Source organism: Petaurus breviceps, unplaced genomic scaffold (genome assembly GCF_028583685.1).
Source record: "Petaurus breviceps papuanus isolate PSGF00001 unplaced genomic scaffold, PetGlider_PUasm1.0 208, whole genome shotgun sequence".
NCBI lineage: Eukaryota > Metazoa > Chordata > Mammalia > Diprotodontia > Petauridae > Petaurus > Petaurus breviceps.
The window spans coordinates 4,534,491-4,553,397 of NW_027185852.1; the positions used below are offsets into that span (position 1 = coordinate 4,534,491).

General features: G+C 45.2%; 1 protein-coding gene across 2 annotated transcripts in view; it reads left to right on the plus strand.

The window, feature by feature from the left end:
* The first annotated feature begins 18,586 nt into the window (after positions 1 to 18,586).
* Positions 18,587 to 18,907, plus strand: part of LOC138165237 (zinc finger Ran-binding domain-containing protein 2) — a 25,947-nt gene continuing 25,626 nt past the window's right edge. For both annotated transcript variants that reach the window (XM_069093356.1, XM_069093357.1), the window contains exon 1: positions 18,587 to 18,771. In XM_069093356.1, coding sequence (XP_068949457.1) covers positions 18,716 to 18,771 — 56 coding nt within the window. In that variant the 5' untranslated portion in view covers positions 18,587 to 18,715. The remainder of the gene's footprint in view (positions 18,772 to 18,907) is intronic.

Consider the following 18,907-nt stretch of genomic DNA (forward strand, 5'->3'; position numbering starts at 1 on the left):
GTTCATCAAGTTCGTCACAGTGGGGGTTTGGCATCACACTCCTGGAGGACCTGAAGGGAGAGGTAGTGATAGGGAATGAGCATGCTCTCTGGGAAGGAAGTGCATCCCCTCCCAAGTCAGAACCCTGGGGTAAAGCCCATCAGCATTGCACTACTCACACTTCTGTCAAAAGAAGAAAGCAAGGCGAGCCAAATTAAACTAAAGAGAAAGAGAAATATTCCAAAGGGGCCACCTGTCCTCTCTCCCCCCCCCACTCTGGCCCCAAGACAAATTTCACCTCACCCACAATTTCCCCAGCACCATTTGTGTTCCAGGACCCAGAAGAGAAGGGACAGTTAGTTTCAGCTTCCATAACTTAAGAGCAAGTAGCTCCTTAGGGGAAAAAGGAATCTGGTTCTCTGACTACAATGTAAATAAATGTATCCATCAATTATATTTATTAGATCCATGAAATATCAAAGTATCACATTCATTATATTTATAGGTTTTTTATTTATGCACAAGAAAGGACTTGAAAACAAAATAACATTTCTCTTGGGAATTATGATTAATATTTGGAGTAAAACAGATGTTTATTCAAATCCAGTAGGGAAATGCAATTAGTGGAGAAGAGCTGTGGACCCTTTCTATGAGACATTTATGGAATTCTATTCAGACCGACCCATTAGTTATAGTAATTTATAAATGCACTTTGTACAATTTTGTCATTTGATTTGATTTTTTTCCTCTTTTCTATTATCTAGAGAGGCAGCAAGGAAGAATGCTGGACAGTAATTCAGAATAATAGCAGTAACTCATGTTTCCATAGGAATGGAGACTGTTCAAAGGACTTACTCCTCCACAACCCTACCAGGTCAGTGATACAAACATTCTTATCCCCATTCTGCAGGTGAGAAATGGAGGCTGAGAAAGCTGAAGTGACCTTCCCCAGACTCCATTATTGGCAGGTGTCAGGAAAAGCTCAGATTGTGCTCAGAGGTGAATGATTCCAAATCTAGCACTCTCCTAGAAGATCACAGGCCCTGGCACAGACAGAGAGCTGGAAAGGCATGAGATCATTTGAGGCAGCATGAGGCAGTGAGAAGTGCCTGGGATTAGGAGTCAAAAGGCCTGAGTTCAAATTCAATTTCTGTCTCAGATAGATCTCCATCTAACCAGAAGGAGGTCACCCACCTCCTGGGTCTTGGTTTTCTCATCTGTAAATGAAGAAGTCGGATTGTACAACCTCTAATGCAACAACAGCCCTGTGAGGCAGGTGACACAACTATCCCCATTTTACAGATGAGGATATGGAGGTTAAGTGACTTTTCCAGAACCACACAGCTAATACGTGCCTAAAGCAGATGTCAAATCCAGGTCTTCCAGACAACAAGTCCAGGATTCTAGTCACTAAATCATCTTGCCTCTCAAGATGTTCTTTTCTTTGTGACAAGGTCACTCTCAAGCCCAAATCCTTGTTCTGGGTCCATGTAATGCCAAGAAAAGGCAACTTCCCAAGGTTAAAATACCAGCATAGCTGCTCTCCGTTTTATTCAGTGGCAAATTAAGAACAGAGAAAATAAAAATATAGCATAATTCAAAATATAACATTCACCAAGTGTAATGCAATAATTTCCAAGTACTACTCCACCCCTGGACATTACATTCATTTAGTCAATCACAAAGTCCCTCTTCTCAAATGGAGATTAGTTTCCAATCATAAACAAAGTACATTCATTTGGTCAGTTACAGAGCACAAAAGAGTCAAAAGTTTCCCACCCCTGTATCACAACTGAAAAGACCATCTACCCCAGAGTTACAACAAGCTTAAGCACAGCATTTAATACCCAAAGTGAGTTCTTTTCTTCATCTTGACCCGAGGCAAGTTCTCAGCAATCTTTGTTCCTGGGGAGACAAAGCTTAGCAAGGCCACAAGATACATTGTCAGTGTCCTCATTAATTCATTCTCTGTCTGCATAACAGTCCTAGGACCCCTCAAAACATTAGCAAAACTCTCTTCCAGGATATCTGTAAACATACAACAAGAAAATTCTTCTTCAGGGCTTCTGAACCAACAGCAAGGTTCCAGAACCTCTGCAACAACAGCACTGTCCTTCACCAACAAAAGAATCTGGCAAAACAACATCAAAACAAAGTACTGGCATCACAGCCATGTCTCCTCAGTCCTTGGCAGCTCTGCATAACAACTCTCAAAAGTCCTGGGCAGCCCGAACTGGCCCTCAGCAATCCTCTCCATCTCTCTGCCTCCACAATGCTGCTTCCAAAAAATTCTTCTGCCTCTCTCTCTGCTTGTGCCTCTCTAAATTCATGTCACCAGCTCCTCCCAGTTCAGCCCTCTCTTTTCATGTCAACAAGTCCATCCCACAAGTGGAATTCACAAGCTCTGGGTTTTAACACAATCAATCCAAAAAACCAAGCCAATACAGGGGAATCTTTAAATTCCATTACTATTACAAACCACTGCTTCTAGAGGTATGGATCTCAGCAAATAACTGAATCTTTCTGGGCCTTCACTTGCTTATCTGTTGAGTGAGGATTGTTACCCAGAAGGCCCCAAGTAACCATGGTCTTTCAGAAACACAGACTAATTTTAACCCACAGAAAATCTCAAATGTTGGGAGTTTCATTCTTCTAATGAGTACATAAAGGTCAGGTCCTTGGAGAACCTTGGAGCTGTCTCTTCCTCCTCCCAGGGAGGAGAGCTCCCTCTGGCTCCATCTGGCTCCTTCAGATTCTCCATCAGAAGAAAAGAGGTGGATTCAGAATGATATGGGATGTTCTAGAATGCTGCTTTCACCAATTATTTGTCATTTAAAAATAAAAAAATGAGCTAACCAACAAGCATTTAGTGATTGGCAGCCATGTGCCAGGAGCTGTGCTGGACAAGTAGAAATAAACATGGCATTGCCCTTACCTTCCAAAACCTAAACTTCTACCAGAAGGGAATACAATATAACATCAAAACACAAGATAATGTAACACAGCACAATACAATGTAACATAGTATAACTACATAAAATAATGTAATATCACAATATAATATAATGTAACACAATACAATGCAATACAAATGAAATGATACAATATAACATACTATAAAGTAACTATGTAAAATCGTGTAACTTTATAACACAATGTAACATAATACAGCCTAGAATGATGGACTATGACATGATACAATATAACAGTATAAAGTAACTATGTAAAATCATGTAACTTTATAACACAATGTAACAGAATACAGCCTAGCACGATGGACTATGACATGATACAATATAACACAATACAGTGTAATTGACATAATGCAATGTAACATTATAACAGATAGGACCATTACTCAGAGGCTGACAGAGCTCCCCAACAGGCTGCTGTGAGGACCAGTTAAGACCGGATGTGAACGGTCTTTGAAAGCTGCAGGGCCATCAGAAGGTAACGGAACTGGCTGGAGGCATCTAAGATCATAGAGGTGGGATCACAAGTGGAGAATCATAGCTCTAGAGATGAAAAAGACCTAAGAGGTCCTCTAATCCAACCCCCTCATTTCATAGATAAAGAAATGTGAGTTCAAAGGTTAAGTGATTTGCCCAAGGTCACACCGGCAGTTAGTGGCAGAGCTTAGTCTCTTAGTTCTTTCTCCTAACCCAAGATTCTGAAAGCACAGAGGCTCCCTTTTCTTACAGACTCTCTCTCTCTCTTTCTCCCTGAAGCTTCATTTGTAATTCGAGGTCATAGGATCATTTCTTTAAGCTGGAAGGAAACTTAGCAACCTGGTCTCACACTTTCATTTGACAGACAAGGAAATAGAGTCACATAAAGTGATTTGCACTAGGTCACACAGATGGCAGTCCCTGAGCTGGGATTTTAACCTATCCCAGAATTCTATTCTTTAATCTATGCTGCCTCTAAGGTCACCTAGGAGACCATGTCGCATATCAAAAACTTTTTCTCTGCTGCACTAACATCTACCATAGAAGAAATGCTGTTTTTAGGCATTGTTACTTAATACTAATAGTTGTTTATTATAGTTGTTAATTAGGCAGCTAGTTATTACCTAATAGAGTACAGAAGCTGGAATCAGAAAGAACTGAGTTCAAATCTAGCTTCTGACTTTTATTAGCTTAGTTGTTTAATCTCTGTCTGCCTCAGTTTCCCCATCTGTAAAATGGGGATAATAATAACACCAACCTCACAAGGTTATTATATGGATGAGATGAGATAATATTTGTAAAGCACTTGGCAAAACTTAAAGCATTATGTAAGTGCTAATTATTATTGTTACTGGCATTGATAAAGTGCTTTCAGTGTTTGCAAAGTGTTTTCCATGTATGATCTCATTATTCTTTCTATTTTATGAATGAGAAAATTGAGGCTCAGAGAGGGTAAACTTAAGGGGAAGAAATCAGCAATGTGAGGTGATGTGAACATCTCTTTCTAATGAACTCACAGGGTAGGGGGGAGGTGGCATTTGCTACAACTTTTATTGACCCTATTGAAGAAGCCCAGATAACTGAGTCTCCTCTTGATTCTTTGAGATTCAAGCTCTGAAAATCTCTTCCTATTTCCATGTTTACCTGATTAGCTGATAAAATCCAGGCATTCCATATTCCTAGCATCTAATGGGCTTTATATGTCATTCACTGTGTTGTTTTAAATTAGTTCATTAGGCTGGATGTCCAGAGAAAGCGAGGTGTCATCATGACTTAAAAAGCAGAACACTTCTAAGCTATCACTGAACTATGAAAATTTTAATGTGCAACCAAGAGAAAACATGTTTTCTCTATTTCTGTTGTACCTTTCACCCTCAGTATTCCTCCCTCTCTCCCACCATGAAATTATCTGACCAAAAAAGTGCCACACCTAAGCTGTGCTGAGGGGTCCTTTCTCCTACCATTGGTATGAACTGTTCAGCAGTAACGTGACACCAAAGTCATGAGCAGCTTGTCCATAGGAAACTGGAGTAGGCCGAGTGGAATTACATCATGGTGGAAAATGTGCTTCAAGATCAAGCAACGAGGAGGCCAGAGCCCTGTGGATGTTTCCAAAGCCTCATTCCTGAACCTCACACACATTTTCTTCAGAAATAGCATGTGCAAGTTCTGAATGTGAAGAACCTTAAATGATGCCATAAAAATGAAATTTACTAGGTATTTTCATGGGGTCCAAACTTGTGATTTCTTTGGTGAAGATAAGATACTCCTTCCATCCAGGAATATTGTTCCACAAAGGAATATTGGCACCCACCCTGCCATTTCTCATCTTAGAGAATAGCGGGGATATGGGAAGGTTAATCAATTCATTTCAAGTTCAGTCAGTACCTGTGTCAGAGACAGGACTTCCCATCTCTGAGGCCAGCTCTCCATCTGCCTGATAGTCACACCTCAACACACAGGACATGACTGGCTACAGACGGGCCATTCATTACAAAGTCAGTCCTCTGCAATCTGTTCCCTGAATAGTTAGAAGATGGTCAAAGTGAATATCAAATGATAAATATGAGAAGACGCAGAATATGATCAAGTCAAATCAAGAAGCTCTTATGAAGGGCCAGCTGTGTTCCATGTCCTGTGCTAAGTGCTGGGAATACGAAGAGAGGCAAAAACAAAAAGGAAAAACCAGGATCTGCCCTTAAGGGGGCCACGGCCTAATGGAGTGGAGGAGACAACAGGCAAACAACCACGTACAAACAAGACAGGATCCGTCGGAGAGAACCAACAGAGGGAGGCACTGGATTTGAGGGGAGCTTTTGGTGAGACTTGAAGGGGCCAGAAGGCAGAGACGAGGAGAGAGGCAGCTGTGGGCATGGGAGAGAGCCTACAAAAATTCCTGGAGTCAGGTGGTGGAAGCCAGTATTGATCAGAGAGTATCTGCAGAGTGGGGCATGCTCAGACCTGTGTTTTAGGACGGTCAATTTGCTATTTGAGCAGAGGATGTTCTGGAGTGGGGAGAGACTGGAGGCAGACAGAGTCATGAACATCAGGCTGTTGCAATAACCCAGGTGTGAAATGATAAGATGAAAAAAAGCTGGCCACATCCAAGGAGAGGGGCCCTCAATTCAAAGAGAAACAAGGGGGCTTGGCTACTTATTCGATATGAGACGTGAGGGAGAATCATCATGGCAATTTCAAAACTATTCCTTTAAGTAAACTGCTGACTCTAAAAAGTCAATACATAGAAAATAAAGTATAAATATGTTTTATATGTTGTATATGTGCACATTATGTGAATAAATATAAATATATAAACAAAATAATAGATATTGACCTATCACCATTTCCTAGGAAAGTTAATGCATGCAAAATAATTGCCAAGACAATGCTTTCAGGGGAAAATCCAGGTGTTCTCCATCTAAGGTTGATATGTTGGTGGCAAATTCAGGACTCAGTCCTTTGTCTCATCATTTGTTCTTTCATTCTAGGTGAAGGTAATGATTACAACCTTGTGAGTTTTGAAAGGTTTGGAGAGTGAGCTACCAGGCAGTTCAGGAGTCAGTCAATCAATAAACATTTCTCAAATTCTGCGGTAAGCACTGGGGATGCAACAAGAGGCAAAAGCCAGGTCCTGAATTCAAGGAGCTTATGGTCTAACGGGGGAGGCAACGTGCAAAGAAATATGCACCAATCAACTATATTCAGGATAACTGAGAATGGACCAAGAGACAGAGGACACTAGAATTAAAAGATGTTAGGAAAGTCTTCCTGTAAAAGTTGGGACTTCAAGAAAGCCAGGGAGGCCAGCAGGCAGGACTGAGGAGGGAGGGCATTCTGGGCAGAAAGGACAGTCAGAGAAAATGTTCAGTGCCGACAAAGGGAAGAGCCAGGAGTCCCGTGTCCACATTACTAGATCAAGAGTGTGTGGCAAAGGGTGAGATGTCAGGGCCGGAAAGGGAGGAGGGGACAAGTTAGGAAGGAATTTGAATGCCAAACAGAACATTTCATATTGGATCCTGAAGGAGACAGAAAGCCACTGGAGCTTTCAAAGTCACTGAGTAGAAGTGACATGTCCCTTTTTTGTGGTCATTTTTTGTTTGTTTCTTTTGAGGACGGGGGAGATATGGGCACATTTGTAGGCAGCATAGAAGGAGCCAGTGGAAGAGAGGAGTTGAAAATAAGTGATGAGAGTGGTTTTGGCAGATCTGGGGGAGGAGACAAGATGGACATAGAGGGATCAGCCTTGGCCAGGAGTGGAGTCTGTGTCCAGTTTGGCACCCAGTCTGCCCTGGAGGAGCAAGAAACCTACCAGGTTCAGCCCAGCTAAGTATTGAATAAATGCTCATTCATCATCCATCCAACCATCCATTCATTCATTCATTCATCTGTTAATAGGCAGCTAGTTAGAACAGTGGATAGAGTCCCAGACCTGGAGTCAGGAAGACTTGAGTTCAAATCCAGCCTCAGATACCTACTAGCTATATGATCCTGGGCAAGTCACTTAGCCTCTGTCTGTCTCAGTTTCCTCAGCTGTGAAAAGGGGATAATAACAGCATTTATCTCATAGGACTCTTGTGAGGATACAACAAGTTAATACTTATAAAGCTTTATCAAACCTTAAAATGTTTTGTAAATGTGGGGTTCTTATTATGACTCATAGAGTAGAAGGAATGAGAAATAATAGACATTCAGCCCAAGTGTTATGCGGGTACCTCTGGGATATTAAAGGTCTCCTAGGGTAGGTACTCTTTGCTAAACTTGGAAAGTTCTCAATAAAACTCAGCATCAGGAGGTGTATTGGGGGGTAGAGATCGATATCAGAGGAGTATAAAAAATATATATGTACAGGGACAGCCAGGTGGTACAGTGAATAGAGCACCAGCCCTAGAGTCAGGAGGACCTGGGTTCAAATCTGGCCTCAGACACTTAATGCTAGCTGTGTGACCTTGGGCAAGTCACAACCCCAAATTCCCTACCTTCAGAAAGACTCTCTCTCTCTCTCTCTCTCTCTCTCTCTCTCTCTCTCTCTCTGTATATATATATACACAGTAGGTCTTCTTGCTGGTCACACGCACATTTAAAGACAGTCTATTAGAAACTGAAGTCGAAAGAAATGGGATCTTCCGTGTGAGGTCCCCGAACAGGAAAAGGCCTACAGATGAAGTGCCCCCAGGGTGTATATGCCCTGGCCCATTCCCCAGTTTTTTCCTAGGATTGATGCTGGTCACTAGCCATATAACAGCACAGCACCCAGGGACACCCTCAGTTCATACATGGATTCCCCCAGGTGAAGGTATTCCAAGTTCAAGTTACTTTGAAGGTCAGCAGCCAATCCAAACCTATGGTTCACAAGCTGCCACTGACATGATTACTCTTGTAGGCAGCCAGAGGACATGTTCATCAAAAGCAAAAGCTTTCTATTATATCAGCACCAACCTCACAGTGTTGTTTTGAAGATCAAGTAACAGCAAACAAGGTAGTGACACCCCCCCCCCCAAATGTGAGGCATAATCTCCTGGTCTCCAACATCCTCATTTTACAGATGAGGAAACCAAGGCATGGATAGTTTAAGTAACTTGTGTCAGGTAACGTAGCTAATTCTGGGGTGAGATCTGAACTAAACCCAGTGCTCTGTCCATTAATCCACACTGCATTGAAAACTATCTGGTTTACATGATGCAGTTTCAACACAAGCGATCATTAGTTATCATATTGTATATCAAGAACTTTATGTTTCTTGCAATCATTTCTATTATTGCATGGTGGATGTTTTAGCCATTAGCATTAATAACAACAGTTTTCCTGATTGTTACTGACATTTATATAGCAGTTTAAAGGTTTACAAAGGGCTTGAAACAAAGTAATCCCATTTGATCCTTACAACAATATGCTATTGTGTCTGTATGAAGACAGTGACCTTTCTCTCTTTACCCTCTTTTAGGTTTGTTCTGTGTTTCCCCCTCCCATTCATTTTCATGAGAGACCAAATGAATCTTGGGATAGAGAAAACTGAAAGACCTTGAACTCAGAACCCCCTGAAGAATTTGAAGGGCAGCTTCTGGCCTGATGTTAACAGACATTAAGCAGGGAGATTCGGGGAATTTCTAACTCTCACTCCTGATGACCCTGTTCTTAGTGAGCAGGAAGTTAGGGTTAAAAAGTAGATTTAAATCTGTGGGCATTGGTGCTTTGGGATGACTCTGTGTTTGGACCTTGGCTTGTTGGGTACAAATCCTCCCATTCAAGAGGAAATGCCTTTTAAAGCCAGAAGTCTGAGAACAGAAAGGAGGAAAAGCTGCTGAGAACTTTTTTCACTTGTCCAATAAACAGATATGTGAAGACCCTGACTTTTTAAAAGAGCATTAAGAGGTAAAAAAAACAAAAACAAAAAAAAAACCTCTGGGCTTTAAGACAAGAGACCAAGCCCACTCCTCATTTTATGAGATGGAAACAGCTCCCCAGTGAGGATTAGAGCTGAAACGAAGGATAGAAGCTCCACAGACCATGCCTATCGCTCAGGGGCCACATGGGAACCCAGCAGACAGCAGAGCATTGCAGAGACGATATGTCATCCCCACACACCCAACAATGGACACATACCTGACCCAGACTACACACCACATGCATAGTTCATATGCATATTCACTCTTCCCTATGGTGGCATGTATTCTGGGGGGAGATTTTATCACAAATTTGGGGGGAAATGTTATCTTACTACCTTTTCTTTCTCTTGGCAGCTAGGTGGTACAGTGGCTAGAACACCTGACTTGAAGCCAAGAAGCTGAGTTCAAATACAGCCTCAAACACTTACTAGGTACATGACCCTAAACAAGTCATGTACCCTCTATTTGTCTCAGTTTCTTCATCTGTAAAATGGGGATAATAATAGCACCTATCGCCCAGAGTTGTTTTGAAGATCAAATGAAATCATAATTGTAGACTACCTGGCATATGGTAAGTGTTATAGAAATGTCAGCTAGGATAAGGATGTGTTTTTGCTTTTAATTGATTTTATCTTCTCACTAACTGCAGATGCAATCATATCAGTGGCAGTTTGTGAGGTATGGGTTTTGATTGTATGCTGACCCTCATAGTACCTTGAACTTTGGACACCTTGATCTGGGGAACTCCTATGTGAATTGGAGGTGCCCCCAGGAAAATAATTTTAAAGTAAGGACTTTTTCTGCACAAGGTGGGGTGGTGGAGGGGTGGGGGTGGGACTTGTAGGTTTTTCCCAATTTGAGGATGCCTGGACCTCATCTAGAAGAGCCAATTTCTCTCTTTTCTAGCATTTAACACATAGATGTGTCCAAAATTTGTCTGGGGTCCCTTTAATGCAAAAGCCCTGATTATAGCATAAGTATAGGAAGTTTTTATTCTATGTCCCCAGCCTTCCAGTAATGCTTCCCTTCCCCATTCTCAATCCTCCCCAATGACTGTCTCCCAGGCCAGGAACCCAGTGAACTCCAGTTGTCTCTATCAAAACTTGCTGTCAAAAAAGGATTTGAAATCCATTTGCACTCAAGTACAATTGACTGATTCCTGATTATACTCATTCTCACCAGAGGATTTTACATCTTAACAGGGATCAAAGTCTTAAGTTAAAAAAAGAAGCATGGAACTCTTGGGGTAGAATTTCAGTCCTCAATCAGTGAGCAGATGGGGAAAAGAAGGGGGCTTCCCAATGTCCAGGATATCCTCCAGTGGAGAGGGTTGGTTACTCCCTTTGGGTGCTACTAGTACCTGAGAAGGGAAATGGCCAGTCATTTCTGTCAAAGGAAGGACCATTTTCATGAACAAAATCTACAGTTCCTAGATTTTCTGTTTAGAGAGAAAGCCTGACAAGGGAAGCTTTTAATGCTGGCTAATTAGCGATCATTTCTCCATAGTCAGCTTACTCTGGCTCCTTTGAAGTGGGAGCTCAAAGACCTTTGACTTTTAGCAGGATAACACACAAGCAGAAGAGGCAGAATGCTTACTGTGGGGTCACTGGAAAGAGGGCAAGGTAGGAGGAGGGAGAGGAGGAGACTAATCACTGGCAGGTACAAACAGGACATTTAATGCTAATGCACAACTATGCATCATATTATATGATTTACATGTTAAAAAAATGTATTCTCTCTGATTTCTAGAGCATAGGGGAATGTGGCTAAATCTGGGACCCAGAGAAGTGGCTTTGAGCCTTTCTTTCTGAATGGCAAACCCTTGTGGCCTTTTCCTGGTTTGAGCATGGGGGAACATCCTCACCTCTAAAAGACAAAGATCAGAAATCTTTGCCCCTGACATTCAAGGTGGTTTTCCGTTTGACCCTCACTTACCTCATCAGCCCAGGGACCGAGGCTTAGATCTGACCTCTTCCACCTGGTGCCAGAATGAGCCTGCATATGTGCTTAGTCTTTTCAGGCACCAGTTTCCTCTTCTGTAAAATGACAGGGTTGGGATGGGCCCAACAGTTTGAGGCCCTTCTACCTCTAAATCTGTGATCATTCCATTCCAACAGTTATACAGGAGCTAAAAAAAAAATACAATAATTGATACTTTGATTTACCTTCTTAGAGCAGAGAAAGGTGGGAGAGTTGAGAGGGTGGTGCTCGGGAAGTCAGGAAATTCTGAGTTCACTTCTGTCTCAAGACATTTAGTGTCTGTGTGGGTAAGTCACTGAACATCTACACCTCAGTTTTCTCAACTGTAAAATGGGAGTAATAGTAACGTGTACCTTGAAGGATTGTTTTGAGGATCAAATGGGATAATAATTGGAAGGGTCTTAGGCACATAGTAGCTACTATATAAATGCTACTCTAGGGAGGAAGAAGAGGAGGAAATAAGATAATATTTAGGAAGCATGCAGTACAGTCCCTGGCACAAAAAGGCACTTAGTAAATATACAGCTAGTAAGGATCTGAGACCGGATTGAACTCAGGCCTCCTTGACTCTAAGCCCAGAGTTCTAACCAGTGTACCATCTTGATGTCCTATCTACTTAATAACTAGCATTTATATAGCATGTTAAGTTTTGCAAAGCACTTGAACAATGTTATCTTATTTTATCTTCACCATAACCCCACAAGTTTGGTGCCATTATTATCCTCCTTTTTTAACAAATGATACAACTAAGGCAGAGGTTAAATGACTTATCCAAGGTCATGCAGATAGTAAGTAGGATTTTAACCCAAGCCTACCTAACCGTAGGTCCAACATTTATCCACTGCCCCAGGAGTTGAAGGTCTTCTGCAAGCATCTCAAACTCAGCACACCCAACACAACTCATTATCGTTCCCCTAATAACAACTTGTCTTCCAAGCTTCCCTATTTCTTTTGAAGGTACCATTCACCATTCTTTCAGTCAGTCCACTTCAAAGTCACTCCCAATTCATCATTCTCACTCAACTCCCATACCCCATCACTTGCTAAATCTTCTTGTTTCTATTTCTATAACATTCTTTGGATCTACCCCTTCTTCCCACTCCTTCAAACACCTTTTCATGTTAGACTCTCATCAGGCCATTGCAATGGCATCCTCTCCTACAATTCATCCTCTAGCCAGCTGCCAAAATCATTTCCCCAAGTTCAATGCTCCTTTCTTACTCAAGAAACTCTCCAGCGGTTAGGAAGTGCAGTGATTAAGAGCGCCGGCAAGAGTCAGGAGGACCCTGAATCGTGTTCCGGCCTCAGATACTTAACACTCACACAAAAATAACTGGCCGTGTAACCCTGGGCAAGTTACTTGACCCCAATTGCTAAAAAAAAAAAAGAAAAGAAAAGAAAGAAAAGAAACTCTGGTGGCTCCCAATTACTTCAAGGACTAAATACAATTTCCTCAGTTTACACTTAAAATAATTCAGAATCTGAGCTCAATCTGAGTACCTTTCTAGCCCCTTTGGGAATTGTCTGCACTCTCCTGCACTTTGATTCCCCCTCATTACACCGGGGACCAGAGTCACCGTCTAAGTCTCAATAGTGTTGATTTACTCCCAGAGGTCACCATTACCCTACACCCCCACCCCTCCCCCTTCACCCCCCATGTAAATTTCTAAACCAAAGCATTACAATCTTCAAGCCATTCTCCTTGGTTTCTTGTCTCTCCCACTAGAAGTTAAGTTCAATGAGGTTACTAGGGACTATTTTTGCTTTTGTGTTCTTATCCCTTATCACTTAACACATAGTAAGGACTTAATAAATGTTTTAACTTACTCTTGATAAATCCTGTACTATTTCTGCATTGTAGAAGGACTAGAGCCATTCATACCTCCTCAAAATCCCAGAATCCTGGGGCAAAGCCCCAATATCCATATATGAGTAACACATACTATGTTCTAACCTTGGATACTTTTCCCTCTAATTGTGCCCACAGAATTCTACCCCATCCTTCAAGGCCACCAAAGACTTCCCTTGTATTCAACTTGTATTTAACAAAGTAATTTTCATCTTTGAAACAATGTGGTCCTTATATCTCTCTTGTTCTAGGTTCAACATTATACTTTGGAGCTCAATAAATTCAATCGACTCAATCAAAAAATATTTATCAATCATAGACATGTGTAATGCGAATGTAAATTTTAAAGATCTTCCCTGCCCCTAGGCTAAAGTGCACCTGAAGCCTGGGGTGGGAGGCTTGTTTTTCAGTAGATACTTCTTGATTGGCCAGTGAGTCAATAAGGTTGTTACATTCTCTGAGCCAGGAGAAGGCTATATAAGCCCTGATGTGTAGCTTTGTTTTGGGACTCACTTTGAGAAGTGTTCTGTGATTTGATCTGAATTATGGGAAGCTGTTGTTGAGAGTCCCCCGGCTTTGAAAAACCCAGATGTGGAAACCCAGATGTTGACTGGGTATGGATGTAATGGTTGGACAGTTTGGAAAGCTGTCTACTTGTTCTGTTAATGTCTTGATAATTCTGTCTGTATATTTTGAAGTTTGGGGTGCTGACCTTTTTCCCCTGAACAAGGTAAATGATATATGTCTGACTGACTAAAGTAAGCTTGTTAACCCACTTTGAGTTGCTTTCCTTAAACAAAGCAGATCCAAGAACCTGTATTGGCGGCAAACCCTGAGGACGCTTGGGATGCTTGCTGCTACATGTGAAAGGAAGGTACATGCTTGTTGAATGAATGAATGAATGCCAAATTAAATTGACTTGCAATGGTTTTTTTCGGTGCTGATCTACCCTGGCTTTGTCCTCGAATTTAACTGGTCCTCAGCCTGCTATCACCCATGGGGCAGGCCAGGGTCTCTACTCCCATGTCTATGCACCTTCTAGTAAATAACTGACATTACGGTACACTTCTCAAATGTGCTTCATGTGCTGACCCACTGGCAATTTCAACCCTGAAGCTTAAAGTCAGAGTCAAAGGAAGAAGAGGGCACATCATGATAAAGGCCCAAGTCAGTCTCTTGTCCTTGACCTTATTACAAAATGCCCTCCCCAGCTACCAATTCCCTTCAGGGGCAGAGACAAGAGCCAGTCAGGGAGACCCCCCCCCCCATGTGATGATGGTGCGATTACACAATGGAAATGTATTATTTTTCATCTCAGCCAGCATTGGATTCCTCGCAAGGGAATTTAAAATCAATTCTTTTATAAAACATTCAAATTGTACAGGTTGGGATTTTTTAACTTTTCCTTTTTTATTAATATAAAAGCAACGTGTTTTCAGGGGGAAAATACTACTCTTTTTATTTGTGTCTCAGTTCGATTATAAGTTTACATAAGCACTTATTTTTCCTTAGTTCTTCAGTGCCAGGTAAGGGCGATACATGTACAGGAGGTGCTCAAATAAATAAGCAGCTGCTGCCGAGATTGCAGGGTTTGGGCTGCGGCTTCCCACCAACTTACACCAGGAAAGCTGAGAGTGCATGCTCAGTTTAGAGTCTGATCCGGCATTCACCTCTCCTTGGTCGGTGCCCTCTGCCTGGGCTCCCTATCTCCTCTTCTCCAACCTGTAACTCCTTTTTATGGGTCAGCTCCCCCCATTAGACTGGAAGCTCCTTGAGGGCAGGGCTGGCTTTCGCTTTTCTTTGTACTCCTAGCAGGAGCACGGTGACTGCAGAAGAACAAGTGATTGAAACCAGTGTTTGTTGACTGACTTACTAAAGTAGGACACGTGCTCCTTAGAATTTGATTGAGGATCAACAGGCTTTCTATTTGTCTTACAGATCCAAAAGTAATTTAGCCTGGAAGAATATGATTTCTTATTATTTTCCATAAAAAGGAATGAGGGGAGGGGGAGGAGCTTCCTGATTGACTAGACAGAGGCCCCTCCCCCAGCGTCTGACTTGCTCTGGTCCCTGCTGACGGCCATAGGCCATCTGGGGATGGCACCTGTCCCTCAGCAAGCATCGAGAGCCCGTGTCTGGCTCCAGGGGAAGGGCCTCTGCCCAGCAAATCAGGGGTTTGTTCATTCATCACCCCAGTTATATCGGGGTAGGCCTCACTCTCCCTGTGGGGCAAGGAGGAGCCATAAACAATGGCAGGCCCTATATATGACCACCTTAGACCACCAACCAGGAGTTTTTGGGTGTATGACTCAAGAAAAGGGCTGGTCCTTTCTTAGGACCAGAAGGATGTCAAAGAAAGAAGGAGCTCATGGGGCCTCAAGGTCACAAAGCCCCACCAGGGGTGGCTTCTCCAGCTCCCTTTGGCATCTGCAGGGTGAGGGAGGGGACTCCAGCTTCTAGGGCAGCCCGCTCCACCTCTGGAGTTGGGGAGGTTTTTCTTTAAAGGAAGGCAAAGGCTTCTGCTTAGCAACTGTAGCCCCTCTCCCTAATTCCGAGCTTGGGGCCAAGAAGAAGCCTAACCCTCCTTCCACAGGAAGCCCCTGCAAACACTCAGCTATGGAGCTGTTCAGATCGCGCTAAGGCTCTTATTGGTCAGATAAAAACCAAAACTAGAACATGCGATTCTGACCTCCGAGGAGTCAGTTCTCGCGCGCCCGCCTCACCCCGTCCTGGCTGCCTCCCTGGCCGCCTTTGGGTCCCCACCAGACTCCCGCCTTCTCCCCCGCCCCCTCCTCATTCCTGCCTTTCATTATTGAGCTCGTCCTCTGTTCAGACTGCCTTACTTGATTCATTTTATCTCCACAACTTCCTGTGTCTGTATAGATACATCTACACATGAACGTGAATATGCGCATATTGGTGTGCTTGGACGTCAGATGGTCACATATTATAATCTCCGTATATACACACACATTTGCATACATGCGTGCATTTTCTCTTCACAACTACTGCAGGAGGTGAGGGGCTATTACCCTCACTGAGCAGAGCAGAGACCCCTGGGGAGGGGGAAGGGGAGGGGGAGGAACTCCTTCAGGGTCACATAGCTGAGTCTGCGGCTGAGGCAAGTCCTGACTTGGGCTCTCCTGACTCCAAGTTCCACGTTCTCCGCACCAGGTCCCGTAGCTGCAGCCAGGGACCCATCCAATCCAATCCAGGTTTGAAAAAGAAGTCCTCCGCAGCAGGCCCCCATCTGGTCTTTACCTGAACATTTCCGATTTGGGGAAGTCCCTGCCTCTGGCGGCAGCCGCTGGCACTCTTGCCTAAAACCAGTTGTTCTGGGACCTCGAGCCTAACTCACAACTTTACAGCTCCCTCCCCGAACCTGGTTCTGGCTTCTGGGGCCAATCCTTCTTTCACTCGAAGTCCTTCAAACGCTTGGGGTCCGAGATCATGTCAGACTTGCTTCTCTCCTCCAGGCCGAATATCCCCACGTCCTTTGTTGTGATCTGACATAAATTTTAGGTCCTCCTTTAACCCATTAGCCTCCTAACTGGCTGCTCTTCAGAAAGTCAAAATGTAGAGTTCGGAAGGCAACAAAATAGCCCTCATGTGATCTGAGCAGGGTATGGAGCAGGATCAGGCCTTCGCTCCTCAAAGCCCCTCCTCTCTTAATGCAGCCAAAGATCACTTCCATTTTCTTGGCTGCCATATTGCTCCTTGACTCACGTAGAGTTGGCAGTCCACTAGAACCCCTAGATCTTTTCCAGATAAACTCCTGTCCAACCACAGCTCCCCCAACTCATAACTAAGAAGTGGAGCCCAAGCTTCAGACTCCCAGCTGTGCTGCCAGAATCTCACCCCTTTGGTTCCAGTCAGCTGGGATTCTTTTCGGATCCTGACTGCCATCCAGCGTGCCATGGATCCCTCCCAGCCTAAGGTGATTTGTCAATCTGATCTTTGCCCCCTGTGCCTTTATCCAAATGGCTGGGAAGGTTTCGCTGCTGCTTTGCCCCGGAGGGCAGAAGCATGAGACTGACAGGATTGCAGGAATTCTGCGGCCTGAAGTAGAAAGAGGTCTGAATTTGGAATTGGAGGGTCTGGTTTGAATCTAACTCTGTTACTCACTCCCTGGGGAGGTGAGTGGGTGGGAACAAAAAAAAAACAAACAACCAAGAGAGACTTAAGGGCTCTGCTCGAGGCGATAACCAGAAGATAGAGGATGCGGAATTGTCTAGGAGTCTTCCCTAGAGGCCTTCAAACCAGAGGAGGGAGGAGCTTTGGTCAAGAACGTGTGGGAGAGATGCTAGATCAGTCCACGGTCAGGCTAGGGAGGCTGGGGGAGGGGGGGGAGGAGATTCTCCCAACTCTGGGCCCACCAGCCACCGTTCCTCATCAGGTTTTTACCAGTCTAGAGTTAGGGCCGCCTGGGGTCCGGTCACAGAAGCAGGGTGTCTCCCCGACAAACGCGCAGAGAGGTTTTCATTTTGGGAATCTCAGCAAACACAAAGTCCTGGAAGTCTGGGTGAGGGCTTCTGAAAAGCTCGGAAAGACCCCGGCAGGACGCAAGCAGAGGAGCGAGTGTAAAGGGTGCTGACGCCTTCTTAGTCATCGGTGACTCGGGGCTAGCGCTGTGCCTGAAGGTAAGGGAGGTGGCACGGGGAGTGCCAGGCTGCTGCGGCGCCGCTCTCAGAACTCCCCGGAGGTGTCCAGTTGGCACTGGTCTAACATAACCGGTTGAAGATAGCCGTGGGGTCCCGGGTGCTGAGTTAAGCGGGCCATCCGCCGCCACCCATTCATTCACGCGCTCCCTCATCCCTCAGTTGAATTCGTGTGTTCTTTGACATCTGTTCTCTCCCTTTTCCAGTCCGTCATTGTCCTTGCCTCCGCCCACTTTGGGATCTCCACAGCCGCACACCCTGGGTGGGGGATGACACGCCCAGACGCTCCAGAAGGTGACTTTCTAAGATGCACGTGCGCACCAAGGAGGAAATGACACTTGTGTCTCCCCCCCTCGGCCTGAGCAGGTGGAATGGTCCGCCTCTTCCCAGGGCGCCCCCAGCCGCGCCACGTTGGTATCGCCTGCCCTTCTTCCGACCAGGTAGAACCAGAGAAGCCCGTCCCTCGATTCCCCCCCCCCGGGGGGGGAGGGGGGGGGACCTTCCTCTGACCGTCTTCCGGTCCCGTAGGCGGCAGTGCGCGCCTGCCTCGCACGCTCGGCGCCACGGCGGTCTCCCCTCTGGGCTGTCCGCGGCACTGCCTGTCGGCTCCGCCGGAGAAGAGAACAGAAAAGCTTCTTTCTGGGGGGGTCAGCGCGCAGGCCGCAGGCGCTCGCTTCCCGCCAGCCGTGTCTCCGCCTGCGGCGCGCCGGGACTCCCCACCGCGGGCCTCGAGCGGCGGCGAGCCCGAGTCAGGCGCGCGGCGGACAGCCCCGGAGCCGCGTCAGGCCCCCCCCGGCCGGCTTCCCGGGGTCCTGGCGCAGCGGCGGCGGCCGAGGAAGAGGAGGGGGAGAGGTGGAGGTGGCTGCAGCGGCAGCGGCGGAGACAGAGGCGGCGGCGGCGGCGGCGGGAGCGGCCACGATGTCGACCAAGAACTTCCGAGTCAGCGACGGCGACTGGATCTGCCCCGACAAAAAGTGAGGGCGGCGGCGGCGGCGGCCTGGGCCTCTGGGCCCGCTCTGGGGGCCTCGGCGGCGCCGGGCCGGAGGGAAGGAGCGGGTGGGCGCCCTCGGGGCAGGCCTGCGCCACCCGGCCCGGGGGGCGCCCGGGGGG